Source organism: Colias eurytheme, chromosome 6, assembly GCF_061535395.1.
Source record: "Colias eurytheme isolate Ceu_HAF_F1 chromosome 6, ilColEury1 Martin Lab GWU primary, whole genome shotgun sequence".
Classification (NCBI taxonomy): Eukaryota; Metazoa; Arthropoda; class Insecta; order Lepidoptera; family Pieridae; genus Colias; species Colias eurytheme.
Genome location: NC_142985.1, coordinates 9,927,739 through 9,946,212, shown reverse-complemented (window position 1 = coordinate 9,946,212; position 18,474 = coordinate 9,927,739). Strand labels below are relative to the sequence as shown.

Sequence of the window (18,474 nt, the reverse complement as noted above, 5' to 3'; positions counted from 1 at the left end):
TGAGATAAGGTTTTGGTAACGATTAGTAAGTGATAAAGGCACCGATTGTATTGATTCACATATTTTTGCAGGTACTGCGATTTGCCTCGTTTTCTTTTGAAGTATAATTTTAATTGTTTCATTTTTATCTTTTTCGAGATTAAAATTAATTTTATAATATGCATATTGTAATAAAAAAAGTATTTCAAACATTGATTAATTAGGAACAAGTTGTTTTCTAAAAAAGGTCGTGGTCTGAATTTATAAAATAAAGATATAAACTGAATTATTTGCTTTATCATTTTATCATATCTTGTTTTTTATTTTATTGAAAGAAATCTTAAACAAGAGCGTTAAGCATATTCGGTTGCATTATAATTTTAATGGTCTACCGTAAATCTCTCATATAAATAACAAGTCCTTATCGTGAAAGTATAAATAACGTCACTCAATTAAATTATTATACACGATGATTATGAAATATACGGCCTAGTGAGTTATCGCATTTATACGAAGAATTATATCCTATTTCTACTTAAAATCCTTCTTATCACATATTTACAAAGAAAATCATCAAAATTTTTCCGTTTACTCTAAATCTTAGCATCTAATATTGTTTATTAATTTAAAATCCATCTGCTCAATGCATCTCGGCCGACAACTATGAAGCTGACCAAGAAATGTAGGATAATGATCAGAACAGCAGAGAACACTCCCGTCAGTACAGCTATACCAGGATTGCTCCAGTCGAGCATTGGATAGACGAACGGGTTGCCAAACCTGTGAAAGAAATAAACGATCTTTAAATAAGTGTATTTGTGTAGTGGTGTGTATTTTATTGTACCTTTGAGTGAGGCTTTTGGCCAGCAGTGGAAGTTCCACGACTGAAACGACGAATTAAATTCTTTTTTTAAAAGAACTTAAAAGGAAATTTATTGCGTCGTCACGAATTTATCATATAAACATTCAGACATTCGTGTGTTTTACGCGAGTTTACTTAGTATGATTCACTAATTCCAAAACACTCATTAATCATACTTAAAATTTACAATTCCAAGAATGTCTAATACCTTCGAATATATCTGAAAATCTTGGTATCAATACTACAATCTATATTTTATCAATTTACATCACCATTAAATGCAATAGGGGATGAAGATGAACATTTTGAATATTTTAAAATTTAAAATAAATCACTTACATATCAGTCCCTCCAGCTGCATAATAAATAACACTGAAGAACAAGTAAATGAGTGCAAATATCACAACGTGGTAAAAGTGCAGCAGGTACACTGGCTGTCTTGCGGTCACCAGGAGCAGGAACATTACAACACTGTTGATAGCGTGGATGAAAATATCCAATACTTTGTTAATAGCGAATTCGAGCTCTCCTGAAATTTAAAATGGTAATTTGTTTAGTAATATGCTCGTTTGTAATATGCTCGTATAAAATGTTCCCTAACTTTCTGGTACATGATTTATTTTAAGAAATGATACAGATTATTTATTATAATATTATGTATAATACAAGGCTGCTGAAACTGTACATCGTGAAGCGTAGGTCGTAGCCATGTCGTAGCATAGTTCCAGTCGCGATGCGCTTTCAGTCGTAACAAATTTAAAAAATTCAATGTTTTTTTATTTATTTATTAACACTTTATTGTGCTAGCATACAAATAAATCCTTAAAATTAAAATTAAAACTTATAACTAGGCCAGCACAGAAGGCGGCCTTATCACTTAAGAGTGATCTCTTCCAGGCAACCTACTGTGTGGAGTAATATCTATTATGAAAGAGGAGGTAGGTAGGAAGTACAAAAAAATATTGATTTTTAAGGGCATCACGGTGCAAATAACTTTAGGAACACTGGAATATTTGTTTAGGTTGCAAGCCTAACAGCCTTCTTTATTGTTGCAACTTTGAATACAAAGGCCGGATTGCCGGAAAGGGAAGTTCTTGGCATAGTATATGTTTATGCTTCACATGTGGGTTAATATAATTGCGACGGACAAACTGTATTAAAAATTTGTAATTACCTCCATCTTCACTAACGAAACCCGACAGCAATGTCCAATAAAATATAGTAATGAAGAATGACAGAGGTATCGCTATGTTTGAAGAAATCCAATACACTTTTACTAGCCACGGTAATTCGAAGTCGTCGCCTGTAATTTGAAAAACACTATATTTCTATGAATTATAAGCGAACTTACAGATATTCACCAAGATGGAAATAAATATACTTATTAGTAAGGACAATCATTCAAAAAATTAATAGGTAATTAATAGTTTATATTTAACTGACTTTCATAGCCTGAATTAATTTAATTTAATAATAATTTGACAAACTACGAATCTTCGGATATTTTTATTAATTATAATTGAAAGGTTTGTTTTTCACATTAAACTTACCGAAAGGCTGTTTTATATATGCATGTAAAGATACAGCAAATCCGATTCCCGTACATATCATATTCGCAGCGATTCCCCAATGAGTCAGGAAGATGGGCCAATACCCGCCCTCTCCACCTCTAGCAGTCAGCACTATGGAAGATATTACTATAGCCATGGATCCAAAGAACAATATACCTCTAATTACCAATAAAGGTAAATAGGAATCGTTGCTTTGAAAACAACTCCCATAAAAGTCTGAAGCAGTTCGATATTCGAGTTTGAACATGCTACTTTGGAATTGTTTTTTGAAATATTTTTTGACAGCACCCATTTTTTTCAAAAAAAAAAAACGTAAAAATATAAATTATACTGTTGCTAGTATCACGAACACCTGCACATTGGTTGGTAAACTTCGTTTGGTTGTCTACGTCACTTTGCTGAATCATCGATACCATTTGATTAGATTTCAGATAATATTGGTCGAGGCTTAAATTATTTAAGAGACTTTATTTGTCACCGCACATTAAAATAAATAGGAACATGTATGTACAAAATATTCTATCAAAAATAGTTTTATAAAAAGTATTCTAAAAAAATATTGAAATACATATTCCATACTTTTTACATATTAGTTTTTGTCTCTCAAAACGTCTCGTGGTTAATGAACTTTTCTTAATTTATATGTATTAAAAAAATATCAGAGAGCTACGAATAATATTATGGTTAATATCGAAAATAGTGAGTAAACAGACAGATAGTAGCACAGTATTGTTTTGTTATCACCTGTAGTTGTCAAACTAAGTCGGTCAAGTGGTGTCTGCCGTGATACATGATCTTAAGATTAAGATAAATTCGCTTGCAAACACTTCTAAAATGAATTAACTAAGTAATAAATTTTTGGTATTCGCTTCAATTTTATTTTCAATCGACTTCAAAAAAGGTTCTCATCACATTTAAATCTGGTAACGATCTTTTTTTATGAAACAGTAAATTAGTGTGATCTCAAAACAAATCAATAATTTTCATCGCTAATCTATTGCTCAATAGGAATTTTTCAACTCCAAACTTTATATCCTATTTATTATAATATGTATCATCTTTAATATGATACATATTATAATAAATAGGATATAAAATTGTTTTTTGATAAATTTAGCATAGTAAGCGAATTAAGAGATTATGTATAATTTTATTGAGTGATAGCATGGGTGATAGTAATGTTATCGATGACACAATAAAACAACCGTGAATATAAAAAAAAAAATATTTATTATTATCTTAAAGATAGCTAAAGATATAAAATTTCAACAATTTATTACCTATGCATCCCTAAACATTTTTTCTTAAGTTCCTAATTTATTACATTACAATGATCACAGGCTTACCCAGATTTAACAAGATTAAGAAACTCCCTATAAACCTAATAATGTGTCACTAGTTGGAACGTCACATCTAAACTAATCATACTTTTACAAAGTTTAAGTCGTTCACATATTTTCTTAATTAGTTTTGAAACTTGTAAGTCTTAATTATGAATAAATAACTAGATATTATGTTATATACAAAGGCACCTTCTATTGTAATTATTAAGTATCGCCGCAATAGCAAGAGAACAGGAAAAATAAAAATAACAAAATATTTCATTAAGTCTTTTAGGTAGTTGTACAAGTGGTAACGTGGTGTAACGATGAATAATTATAACATAATATTTCAAATTTTGATTAAATATTTTAATCAACATTTTTGTTAAAAGACCACGTGCTGTGAATTTATTAAATTAGGTAATGATTTACTTATCGAAAAAATTTTTTTTCGTTTGTATGAAAACTTGCAAGAATTTCACACTTCTCTTTGGTATCTAAGAAATTGTTCTATGAAAGCAGTTGTTGCTGTGTTGAGATTTGTAACTTCTTCTTTCTTCTTTGTCTTAACATTCCATCAACTTTGTATATTACGGTCACAGTAAATAGTATTCTATCTTCTGTGTTATGGTTCAAATGCGTCATTGTAGACTCCATTTTTATTTTCCGTATATTTCCTGACAACGAAGTCCCGTGTTGTTGCGATGCCCACTGCGAGCATGTGCATGAGAGCAAAGAATAGAGCTGTCAAAGTTAACACTATGATTGTCTCCAGAGGCTTCGACCAGTCTATCACGGGGTATATGAAGGGGTTGCCCCATCTAGAAAATAAAGGGATTGAAATTAACATACGAGTATGGATTTTTTAAACAAATTTTTTTTGGTCATACATTGTTCTATGAATAGGAAATATCTTTATGTATGTATAATAACACATTGAAAAGTACATAATAACATTGGCATTAATGATACACAGTTAAACGCGTAAATAGTGCCTTGTTTAAAATAAACGAGTTCCGGAAAAGCTTATCTTTGTAGAACAAAGTTACCTCTGTACTTGATACTCTGTACTTAATAGTTTTTAAATGCAAAAGGTAATGGAATGATAAATATATTAGTTAAAAAATCATAACATTGGTGTCTTAAAATAGTACACAAAAATTGACATGATGGTAAATTTTTAGTTATTTATTCTTTCTTTAGTAGAAATTATAATACCTAAATCTACATAACTAGAACACGAATCTATTAATAGAAATGGAAATAAAGGTTGTCTATGCTTGATTAATTATAATAAATTACATTCATACGTAAATTAAATTAGTATTCAATGATAGTAGACAGAACACGAATCATCACAGATTATTATGATTTTCTCCTTGACACGGGAGGATACTGGTAGCTCAAGCAAGGTCTGATCTCCTTATAATTACTTTTGAATAATATTATGGTTAATTAATTAAGAGTTGCTTTGTGCGACACAAAAATAAATGTTTGTATTCACAATTTCGTAAGAATAAAATATATAATTTCAAAAATGTATATTTGTTGGTTCTATTGTTCTCCGTAGATAACATATTTAGATAAAAATATTCATACTTATATTAAGTGTTATATATATCTTAAAATTATGATGTCGTTAAATTATTAGTAATTATCTAATCATGTTTGTAATGAGAAACAGTTATAAAGGTTCATAAATAGAGGTCGAATTAATGCATAAATTCGACCTTCCCTTGCCGGTTAAATCCAAATATTTCGTCAGACATGTGATAAAGTACAGGTAGGTACAACGATTTTGTAACTTCCTTCCTTTGGATAGTCAGTATGATTTAATTGATGCAGATGTTTAATTAATATTAAGCGACCTTAGATATTAAAGGATAAAATATCAACGTACCTATATATGTGCAATCAAATGTTAGTATGTTAAATACAATTACAAAATTTGTACGCTGTTTATTCAAATTAACATTTGTATTTATGTAGGTATTTATAGTATCAATATATACTTATAAAAACACCCCGAGATCTGCATCAGATTAATTCGCTAAAAATATAACAGGAGAAAATTTCTATCTACCTCGAGAAATTTTCATATGAAAAATTATGCTAAATGTTTAAAATTCACAATCATATCCAAATGAACCGACAACACAATTCAGTTTAATTATTTTATGTTTAAAATTATTTTTGCCATTCATTGGCTCGAGATTAAATCCTTGACGCTGTGGTTTAAGACTCAAAATTATTTAAATCGGTAATGCAGATAATATACGAGTTGCTTACCAATTTTTTAGATAGAAAAATTATTTTTTTATTTTATAAACATAAGTCGGGTTTTCCTTCCTGACGCTATAACTCCAGAACGCACTAATCTATTTCCATGGTTTTGCATTCGTTGGAAAGGTCTCGGGCTCCGTGAGGTTTATAGCAAAGAAAAGGTGTCTCTGGTGGCGAAACGGAGTTCGCCCGGTTTGCTAGTTTATTATAAAAATCAATTAATTTATAATACTTATATGTTCTTGTTGTATTTGATTAAAGCTTACTAACGTCTTCTTAAATAAATATCTCAATCATTAATATGCTACTATAATTAGGTATGTATATAAAAATGTAGATGCAGCATTCATCTGGAAAATGAGGATTTTTTTATAGCTAGTCCATTAAAGTGGTTATAGTTATAATTAATCATAATTATTATATCTATAGATAGAACAAAAAATCTCGGACCAGAGATGGTGACGCTAGGATCTTCAAGCAAGAAAAGTGTTTTTATAGCATCAGATATAATTTTTAAACAAAATTTGTTTACCACTTAACAAGTGGCTATTGCCGAAGTAAATAGATTCAGTTTACCTTCAGCAAAATTGATACTTTAATATGTACACTTATACACATGAACTAATCGTCGAAGGTATTCGCAAATACTATGTTTGCATGTATACTGTTTGGTTTATGGTTAAACCACGGGGTTAAACACTCACAAGGTTTAGTGTTTATTGTCGTAGGATCTGTAGGACATTAAGTTTGTTAAACCCTAAAGCACTTAAAATTTTAAAGATTTTAGCAAATTGCATTTGATAAATGACGCCATGGAAAATTCCGAAAACAAACGAAGGATTTTTCTGTATATTTCGTTACTAGCGGTCCGCCCCGGCTTCGCCCGTGGTACATATTTCGTAATAAAAAGTAGCCTATGTCCTTTCTCGGGTATCAAAATATCTCCATACCAAATTTCAACCAAATTGGATCAGTAGTTTAGGCGTGATTGAGTAACAGACAGACAGACAGAGTTACTTTCGCATTTATAATATTAGTATGGATTTAATTTTATGACCTATGGAAATTTTCAATTTATTTCATGAAATACGCTGTATGTTATATTTTGCCCGCTTCCATTCGCGATTAAGTATAATTTTAATTTGGAAATTGTGTCAATTAATTTAAATAAAATAAAAATACCATTCATTATATTAGTATGTACCTACCTACTTATGTTGTGTTTGTAATTTATGTAGTGTTTTTCGAATCTAAAATTCAAAATCAATCCAATAACCTCAATCAACTGTTTCAAAAAGTGTTTCTTTGAAACAGTTGATTGAGTTTATTTATTTTTGAATCCATCCCGCTCTATAAAAATCCGTTGCGATTTTTTAAAGATAATACTGTGTTTTATGTTTCCCTATGTATGCATAGCGACAAAATCCGTTGCGATTTTTTAAAGATAATGCTGTGTTTTATGTTTCCCTATGTATGCAATGGGGACACACATCAAGTAGCGATGTAGAGATGAATAGTGACTACATAATATTTATCAGCTGATTGCTGCAGAAGGTGTGTAGGATAAATAATGTTTTGTGTAGGTATTCAAAACTCAAATCACAAAGAATCGATAATTTACATGAGATTATTGACATTTAAGGTGGCATTTACGCAGTATTGAATTTACATGTAGATATAAACTCTTCGTGAGTTTTGAAGGTTCCTTTAGAGTTTAGACAATGTTATGTTTACCCGTGTAGATTCAGTAGGTACATTTGATTGCCACATGGCCACAAATATGAGCTTCGAATTAGGACGAATCCTTACTACGATGTCTGTTATAAATTATCCAATTTCATCAAAGCATGTAATATTTCTGTTTCTGTCCTTTTATTCTCGTTGAAATTGTTTTGTTCGGGACAGTCGTTTTGTCGTGTTTTTGTAAGAATTCGTTTCTTTGAATATTTTGTAGTTTACATAATATTTATCTGTGTTAATTGACATACTACGATAATCAGGTGTTCAGATATAGGCAATATATTATAAGTTTTGCTTAGATTAAGACTAGGCGGCCTAATATCTTAGATGGATCTATCTATCTAATCTAAATCTTTATTAATTTATAGATGATCCGTAATGAAAGAAGAAAATAATTATAAAATACTTCAGTACATTCTCCGAATTTGCTATTGCAACAAACGTTAATTGATAGTTAATATTTAAGTACGATTGAAAATGAGGCGAACAGAATGGTGATTTTTTAAAACATAGTAAGACCAACGTTCTGCCTATTTAAAATATTAATATACGACTCTATAAGATAGTTTAGGTTGATCAGTATCAGTAAATAGATAAATATTTCCGGGCATTTCTCACAACTCTATCTAGACAAACATTCTAAACTTGTAAAAATGAAACAAGATTGTTTTTACATATTTGAACAACACAAGGCACAAGTAAAAAGCACAATATACATATAATTATGTAAAATACTCAAATATGTTAAAAAGTAATATTATAATTTATATCCATACTAATATTATAAATGCGAAAGTAACTCTGTCTGTCTGTCTGTTACTCAATCACGCCTTAACTACTGAACCAATTTGCATTTTACCCCGGGACATAGGATAGGTTTTATCCCGGAAATCCCCCGGGAACGGGAACTATGCGGGTTTTTCTTTGACTGCGCGGGCAAAGCCGCGGGTGGAAAGCTAGTTCTGTATAAATATCTAAATACTCCAAAAAACAACAAAACACTGCCAAGTATAAGCCAGATATCAAATCTGTTCATTGGCTTTCTAGTGAAAGAGCATCTATTCTCACAAACATTTATGATTTATTATATTTGTAAGAAGATGTATCTAAGATGAGAGACGAGTAAGAAGTAGAGCAACTTACGGATCATGTCCCTCAGCGAAGAAGTGCGCGAGCGTGAACAGCAGATACACCCCAGAGAAGTACAGCGGCTGCATCACATGTAGCAGTCTGCTGGGCAGCCGCGACAGCACCAGCTCGATCAACATGAGCCCCGAGTTCGCACCGTGCAGCATCACGTCCAAGATCGGGTTTGGCGCGTAATTCGAATTCCTGCCCGCTATACCAATCATAATTAATTAGATTGCCTATTTTCCCCGCTATACCATATAATTAATTAGAGTTATTTTCGTAGGTGCAAACCGGTTTTTATGAATTGTGTGGCAATGTTTCACCTTTTTTGAATGTTTTAATTATGTTAGATGGATGGTTATAGGTGGTCAAGAAGTTGCACCTTGAAAGCCTGAAAGGTATTGCTGCACTGTGCACAAAGTGTTATAAAAATTTAGTTGTGAATGCGTATCTAATATGCGTATATAATATTGATTTATGTAACTAATACTTTTTCTTTAAAAACATGGTTTAAAAATGTTTAATTCGATAAAATATATAGGTTTTAAAAATAGTTTTACTAATTTCATGGAGGTTACAGGTTGCTTGTTCTTCCCACAATCTTGATAAACTCCTGCCTATTTCAAAACCACATTATACCTTCAATGTCGTTGCAATTAGAAAAGTATATTTGCAATATTCATTAATTATTAATAAATCAAACTATCACGCGATGATAAAGAACTCTACTGTACAGTGAACCTAATTATCGTTAGCTCAATGACGATAGTTCTAACCACATTAAAGATATTATGGTCTTTTATTTATTCGACATAAACATTAATGTTTAACCAGTGTTAAAAGGTTTACCTTAACACTAACTTTAAATTCGCCCTTTATGTAAAAATTTTATTTTTAATTGCGAAAAAAGAAATAAGTGCCATTAGAAAAACCTTGGGAAAAACAATTTAAACTAATTCACGTGTAGTGAGGTCACATTGTGAGAGGATTTAAAAAACGGCTACAGTCACGCTAATGGTACCCATACATATTTCGGTCATGGACTAACATTTTTGGCGGTCGCCCTAATATCAAGTGTCAAAGTATAATTATTAGAATGATAATTAAAAGGTACTACAATATAAATTTCTGTCTCAATGAAAAGAACTCGTAATGAAACCAAACACGTGTTCTTAGTAGTTTAACGTGAATTTTACATAATTGAGTATTTGAATTAAAATTTTTTTTGTGATAAATGGAAAGATTATATATTAGTTTTATAACAAAACTGTTTTTATTTTTATTTTTTTGCAGTAATTCAAAAGTTATTTCAAAATAAAAATTAGTCTTTGAATCCAGTACCGAAGACACGCCGACAACTCCCGAAGCGTCACCGGAGCGCGTGTGACGTCATAATGTTAGTTTTCACTCATTACAGTTGATAGAAAAATAAATATTGTTTGAAAAACTAAACAGGATAATAAGATAAATTCATGAAATTATTGTATTGTTACCGGGTTTTTATAAGTATACAAAATTTAAATTAAATCCGTCGGTTTATAGTGGGTCTAAACTCTAAATCGAATCGAAAGGAGAATTGGTTACATACAAACATATGTTTTAAGCTGATCCTGGCGATCCTTATCAGGATAAATTTATGATATTATTGTATTGTCATCGGACCTTGATAAGTGTTCAAAATTTGAACAAAATCCGTCGGTTTTAAGTGGGTCAAAATCGAGTCGAAACTTCGAAAGGAGTCGGTTGCATACAAACATACAGGTGAAGCTAATAAAAGCGTGTGAATAATAAATACAGTGTTTTGATCTATTTAATTTTGTTGTCATTATTAAATTACATATTAATTATATTAATTGTTAATTATATTACTTAAATTTATATTAAAAATGGCGAACCTCAAAAGTTATCGTTTTGTACCATTATGTACGAATACTACAAAGGCAACTCCTGACAAAAATCGGTGATCTTAAATATATCAACATCAAGAATATTATTTTCGTAACTAACTAACTAATTCGGAACCAACTAACAAATCGTATTTTAATTTTTAGCAATAAACTTTCAATATTATTGTCTAGTCACGTGTAATAGCCGTAAACCCTATGTACTGCAGTTAATAACTAATTAACAATATGACGTCACAACTGTGGTGACCAGTCATGGCGCGTTTGTAGTCACGTGATTCTAATTTAAATTTCATCAATTTTTAATTGCTTATAATTAACGGAAAAAAAATTTTTTGAAGTTATTTGTATTAAATATCAATATTATTAATAATAAAGTTTCAGAATACATAAAAAAAATCAATAATTTTTTTTTATTCAAATACTCAATTGTTGTCTGGTAGTCATTTAGTATTGTTAGTTTAATAGAGCAAGCGATATATCAGGAATGCGAACACTTTTTCCAATTATGTGCATAAGAGGTGAATTTTTAGTAATTAAATCAAAAAGTCGAAAATAGTTGCAAAAATTAAGAATCATGCAGTGATAAATAACTTATTTGTTAGACTCGGTATTTACGTCTATATGATGAGTTGAAAAATCTAAAATATATTCGAATAGTCTCAAGTCCATCATATATTTCGGTATCAGGGTACGAATTATGAAGTCTATTTCATGCCCCATCTCCCCGGTTTGTGCCAGATTTCCGTTCTATCGGACATTGAGGGTAAAGAAATGGAGAGTGTACATACGTTTGCGCACATAATTGTATGGCGCTATAATAATAATATATCTTGCGCATTTGGCAGTCAACCATGGCATTTTTACCATTTTAAATAGCTATTAAATAAAAGCTTTTGTTGTATAAGCAATAGTTATAGCTAATAATGGAGATGAAAATGTACGACAATTTTATAGAATTGATAGTAGATATCATAATAAATGGTATACTTACGAGCTCTTAAAACAGCCCAATAGAATAATGTGATAAGGAAAGCCAGAGGAACTGTTATGTTGTACAACACCCAGTACATCCTCACGTACCATGGTAGACCTGAAATTGTTATTAATTTGTAAAAGATAAGAACAGAATAATACTCTTTTATTCATCACTTTCCTTTAAATTTTAAAAGATTGATCCCAGTTGCTCTTTAATTTATTTACAACACAACAGCCCTTGCAAACTTACTACTTATACGTATACATAAATATAAGTTTTTAGATGCAAAATAATCAGTTACTTATAGGTATTTCTCAGGTTTCAGCCCCATACGAGGAAGGATCAATCTCTACCATTGCTCTTCTATAAGATATTATTCATTTTTTAAATAATGCATCCCTTTCAATAAAGTTTTAAAAACGTTGAAGATGTACTGTAATTTCGTATTTAAATGTAATATTATTGACTTTTTCTTAACATCCAAATAAGTTACCATGAACACGATGTTATCATCCTGGAGTTATAGTGTTTTTGCTTAAACATTTAAAATGTGTGTCAGTCGTAATTCAATCGTAAGTACCTCATTAAATGCAGTAACAGAACATTAATTACTGCTTTTCACGTGTCAATTGGCGTAAACATAAATATGTTGCGAAATCGCGCTGCAACAATGCACAAGGCAATAATAATAACATTAAAATGACTTGTGAATTCATGGTCAAAGGCGAAGAACCTTTTGGAGCGGTTCAAGTAAATTGCGTCACCAGTGAAGATGTTAGAGACCTTGTGCTTTCATTCACACCCGAGGCTATAAACTACGATGTTACTTTTATGGCATTTTTATTGATGCCTCTATACATAATATTATTAACTGACTCAAGAATAAGCATATTGTGGGTACTATAAGAGAGATTTTTAAAAATTAAACAAAAACATTAGATAATATTCAACGGTTGGATGATTTGGTTGAATAGAAGATATATAGCAAAGAAAACATACTGAAGTACTAATCCATACTAATATTATAAATGCGAAAGTAACTCTGTCTGTCTGTCTGTTACTCAATCACGCCTTAACTACTGAACTAATTTGCATGAAATTTGGTATAGAGATATTTTGTAACCCGAGAAAGGACATAGGCTACTTTTTATCTCGGGAAATAGGATATAGGTTTTATCTCGGAAATCCCACGGGAACGGGAACTATGCGGGTTTTTCTTTGACTGCGCGGGCGAAGCTGCGGGTGAAAAGCTAGTAAGTAATAGTTTCAAATATTTGGCCTATATGTTGGTTGTATTTCTGTTTGGACACGCGCTGATAATCAGTTACCATTTCTCTGCCGGGATTAATGACATGTCGTGCCAATTTAGTTGACAATGTTGCAGTGGGACGTCCTAGCTACATTATTTATAGATCTAATATTGGCCTAGGTCTGGACAGTTTACAAGCCCAAGAATTTGTCAAAATCAATCGTAATAATCTATTTTATATATAATTTATCCTACTTGAATCACAGTAGGTATTCTTAGTAATAAAACATATATATAGTATTAGATATTATACATTTTGGACTCGTTGTGATATTGAGACATCGTAAACTTACCAGGTAAATCTTCAGGAATTTTCTTAACGCATACTAATATTCCAAATAGTGATTCGAAAAATATCATAATCAAGCCCCAATGCGTCATATATAGGAGGAACATTTCTCGAGGTCCCCAGAAGCAAACGACCGACCACGTAATAGTACACACTGCCCATACAAATATCGGCACTCGCCAGAACAGCGGGGACACCCTTCCGGCCCACGACCTCGTGAACAGTTCCGGAGCCTCGTTTCCTTCCCTGAGCGCGGCGATACAGCACCCGAACAAGTGATCTGGGGCATTTTTCTTCCAATTTTCTTTAGTCATTATGTACTCTATTGTGTATCCCTAGTACAAAGTATACGTCAGTTTTTGCGCCGGTTTGTTTGACTAACCTTCTATTGGTATGCTTTAGCTGTGAACAAATAACGAAATATTAGTCATTGTTAGCTCTCGTACCTTAACCGGTGTGAAATGCAACTCTAATTGATCACACAGGTTTCAAATCGATGCAGACTGTATGATCAAAAATGAAATGTTTATAGAATGTATTATTTGACCCTGAAAGATTGAAGGTCTAGAGCGTATCGTTCAAGTTACTTCGATTTGGCAATAGCTGCAACTTTTGGATCTAATAACTATGTATTAGAGTTGTTACGTAAACTCATTTATTCCGTTTTAAAAGTCAAGGGAACTAAAATTAATTATAATTGTATAAAATTATACTGTTTATGTTGAATTGTGCCAACAATAGAATTATATTTTTTTGATATTTTTTTATTCATATAGAATTCCAATACAACGTAGATAGATATTTCAATAATTCTAATATTTTATTAAGATATCTTAACAGTTTATTGATAACTCAAGTGAAAATCAGTTTTCACCTTCCTAAATTTTCTCTTACAATTCGTCGTTAATAAATTGAAACAATTCTTTAAACTATTAAACAATACTTTAAACAATCACAATTTTATTCAAATTTTATCACAATTTTATTTGAATAAAAGTGTTATGTTTGTTCTTTGATAATAAAATAAAAATAACTGGGTTTATCCGAATAAAATTTTTATGGGACCAATTCGACACCATCCCGCATCGAACAAAAAAAGAATCACGTAAATCGGTTAAGAAACCTAGGAGTAATCGGTGTACATACATCCAAAAAAAAAAAAAAAAAAAATTATACCGGCCGAATTGATAACCTCCTCGTTTTTTTGGAAGTCGGTTAATAACTAGTATTTTTAAGTGGCATAAGCCGTAAGTACCGTTTAAGTTTGTGTGTGTTGTCTACTTAATTCGGACTACATAATTATTTTAACGTCGGGGCAAAATACTTTGTAGTCGGGAGGAAAATTTTACGGTTCTCACAAAGGGTTGGTAAAAATAAAAATAAGTATTATTGTTGTTATTAAAGGTTATTTAATTTTCAACTATTTATTGGCTGCAAGAATAAAGAAATCAGAAGCGAATTCATTCATTCCTTGACGTAGTGTTTTTCTTGTGTTATGATTATTCATCTATGTAAACATTAAAAGTAGGCTATTATGAGTTTTTTAATACTATAAGATTGACTCAATGTTTTGATTGCTCTATTTCAATGACAACAGACCACACTTAACCATTTAAAACGCTCAGTGAATAAATTCAAGTTCATCGAGTTTTAATGTTTTTTCCTAAATGTTTTGTTTATTTTACGAAAATATTTATTAGACGAATGTTATCTTATATATAAAAATGAATCGCAAAATGTGTTGGTAAGCGCATAACTCGAGAACGGCTGAACCGATTTCGATAATTCTTTTTTTATTATATTCCTTGAAGTCCGAGGATGGTTTTTATGTAGAGAAAACGTAAATATGTTCCACGGGCGAAGCCGGGGCGGACCGCTAGTTTTAAATAAATATAATCTTGAACAGAGAACTTCGTTCGTACTAAATCGTTTGTTTTATGGGAACCATATAACTTAAAATTTGAATTTGACATTTGTCCATCTGACAACTAAGCAAGTGAAATATCCTATACCTGTCTAGATTTTTTAATACCAAACAAAATAAGCAAACAGTTGGATATTTGTAGAGATATGGATAGAGCATTATACCGATATGCAAAGCAAGGAAAGGCAAGATTCCAAAAGAAGAACCGACAAGAACCATAACTTAACTCAAATTACACCGAATAAACAATTTTAAGCTACTTATACATACTTACATACTAATATTATAAATGCGAAAGTAACTCTGTCTGTTTGTCTGTTACTCAATCAAACCTGAACTACTTAACTAATTTTCATGAAATTTGGTAGGGAGATATTTTGATACCCGAGAAAGGACATAGGCTACTTTTTATCTCGGGAAAATGACGCAATCCCGGAAATCCCACGGGAACGGGAACTAGGCGGGTTTTTCTTTGACTGCTCGGGCGAAGCCGCGGGCGGAAACCTAGTCGTCTATAAATGCATAATATAATCTCCAATTGCAATCGGCACGTATACGTAACAAATATGGAATTGGACGTGGATAATATGGAATTAATGCATCGTGCGTATGCTTCATTATCTCTGCAGCAAACCTTACCGACTGGGTAAGGTCACAGCATTTTCCTCGTTTTCTACAGCCATGATCAATTCCTGTGTTGGATCGGCACCGGCACGCGAAGCATCAAGGGAAACGATATAGGAAACTGTCGTAATTGTAATACGAAAGATAGCCCGCTTACTTACGAAAAACAATCCGCTACACAATAGTGATATGTGCAATGCTCATTTTTGTTTTGACGGAGTTGAAATGTTTCCGATGGGTGGATAGTTTAATATTTTGTTTGGTAACGTTTTAATTAATTAGTATTATGGTTAATTTGTCAATATGATAGAATAATAACAAACTACTAAGAATCTTTAAGAACCCGATATTTTGTGAAATGAAAGAAGAAAAGAATCAATGTTCAATAAAAATAAACATTTTTAACATAAACACTTAAAATTTCTCACCGTGTTATTTTAAATATATATAAGTACGATAAGGAAGGTCAAGATTGTTTACAAAATAAACAAACTTTACCACACGTTGAAGTATCTTTATCGTAATTCGTAATACAATTTTTTCTATGCACGTTTCGGTTCTGTTTCTATTAATAGTTTTGCATTTGGCGCGAGATCAAATTTTATAATTATGCTTACATTTATCAAACAAAGCGATTGCACTGATTTATTTTAATTTAATTTATTTATGTATCCGTAAAATCAAGTAATAATAATAAAACATTGAGTATTATTAAAATATAGGTAGAGAACTCCGCGCTTTTCTTGCTGAAACAATATCGCTCAATAACGTCTGAACGGATTTTCACGTGATTTTCGCAATGATTCGGATTAGTTTGTTTGGGTAATTTATATGAATAATTCGTTGTAATTAGTAATTACGCCCGAAGGGTTGAACCGAAGAGTTTGTTTCTATTTGTTTAAACGGCGAGTTGTTCGGAAATGTTCTTTGCAATACATGTATTTGATTAAAATTGTTTAAAGATAGTCGCTGCCAAAATTTAGCAGGTTTGATATTTTTTCACATCTTGCTCGATATGGGGTTCACATGAAAAGATAGGTAGTGATAGCTTTCATGGCGTTAGAGGTGTTCTAAATTCTGATTGAAAAAAGTCCCGTTTTTGCGGTATGTCTTTATTTTGTTTTGTATAAGATTTAATCAATAAAACATTTAAATATTTTTACCCCTTGGACCAGAGGCCCTGGTCAGTCCGCTCCTTCATAATACTAATTAGCCACTACAAATACCTAGGTAACAATAAAAATAATGTACTTTTTGAACATTTGGAATAAATATAACTATAAATACTTATCTCTGGAAGATTTTTTCATGGTCACAATTGGTGATTCAAATGATATATAGGACGTCTATCGACTCAGGTTAGCCAGTGTTTTGTGCCAATTTTAGAGCTTTCTTATTTTTTGTTTATCACGTCATTTCATTTACATTAACTTAAAATATAAATTATTATCATTATTAACGTTAATATAATTATAGCTTCTTAATTATAATTTATAATACATAATCTAATTTTGTTATTTTATCTATAGGTACCTATTTTCCAAAGACGTCACTAAATATTAATTTATTCAAGCAATATGGGTTTTTCTATAATTAAAGTTGAACATAAGTTTTTCTGCGAATAACAAGAACACGTACAAAAAAGAAAGAGGCATAATAATTGATGGAAGTTAACGATGACATTATAAAATGTTATATTTTGTTCTTTTTTCTTCTTATAAACTTGAAAAACAAGAATGCATAAAAGATATTCACGCCTATGCATATTTTCTTCCGCATTTATGTATTGACAAGTGATAATTAATATTCACGTATACATAGTTTGTGGATACTGATTTATAAATAAATTGAGAAGGAAATAAATGGATGTGAATACTATTATATTTTATACAATTATAATAATGAAATCATTCCTTCATTCCCACACTAATAGGCTATAGAATTTTAATGATATAATTATGTATAAATAAATAAAGAACTTTTTTGTACTTACCCTATTTAAAATATTGGGGCGATAGCGAAAGTATATATATTATTGCATAATTTAATTATTATTGTAACATAAGAAGAGCTTTATGTGTCTTCATTATTATTTAAAAAAACATTTCAGACATTATCACTGATATTTATATTTTTCCATTAACTCACGAAACAACAAAATATTCTGATTTAATTCGAATTTCAAATTCGTTTTTGTTTTTTTTTTCAAATAATTACAGCGTGTAGAAAAGCGCGCCACAACGATAAATTACTCCTCGTATTTTATCTGTGGCCAGTGCGCTTACACGTCATGCGCATATTTCTGCGCGCGACCAACTAATCATTGTATGATACGGTTTGCGGAGTTCATACTCTAGTGATGACGGCCAGCAATTCTGGCGCTCAAGGTTCTAAAAAGGCGCCTTTTTCCATTTACTAATACCATTTCCATACGAATCAAAGGTGCTCCCACGTATATTGCTCTAATCTATTGTAATGAAATCAGCCATTGTTTGCCTATCTGGCCAAGTTGCATTCTTTAAGGAACCATTAATATCCTCATAAGTGACTGGTTATT

At 31.1% G+C, this 18,474-nt stretch overlaps 2 protein-coding genes across 2 annotated transcripts; both read right to left on the bottom strand.

Moving 5' to 3' along the window:
• Positions 1 to 234: 234 nt before the first annotated feature.
• LOC149907954 (protein rolling stone-like) lies at positions 235 to 2,775 on the bottom strand. Its single transcript, XM_090103483.1, has 4 exons — positions 2,392 to 2,775; positions 2,016 to 2,144; positions 1,181 to 1,370; positions 235 to 759 (listed from the first exon to the last, which is right to left on the bottom strand). The coding sequence occupies exons 1-4, from the start codon at positions 2,702 to 2,704 to the stop codon at positions 600 to 602; spliced, it is 792 nt and encodes a 263-aa protein (XP_089959609.1). The 5' UTR covers positions 2,705 to 2,775; the 3' UTR covers positions 235 to 599.
• An 852-nt stretch (positions 2,776 to 3,627) lies between these two features.
• LOC149907953 (uncharacterized) lies at positions 3,628 to 18,254 on the bottom strand. The gene is made up of 5 exons (XM_090103081.1): positions 17,911 to 18,254; positions 13,374 to 13,771; positions 11,787 to 11,885; positions 8,901 to 9,096; positions 3,628 to 4,555 (listed from the first exon to the last, which is right to left on the bottom strand). The coding sequence occupies exons 2-5, from the start codon at positions 13,681 to 13,683 to the stop codon at positions 4,360 to 4,362; spliced, it is 801 nt and encodes a 266-aa protein (XP_089959207.1). The 5' UTR covers positions 13,684 to 13,771; positions 17,911 to 18,254; the 3' UTR covers positions 3,628 to 4,359.
• Between the last annotated feature and the right edge of the window lie 220 nt (positions 18,255 to 18,474).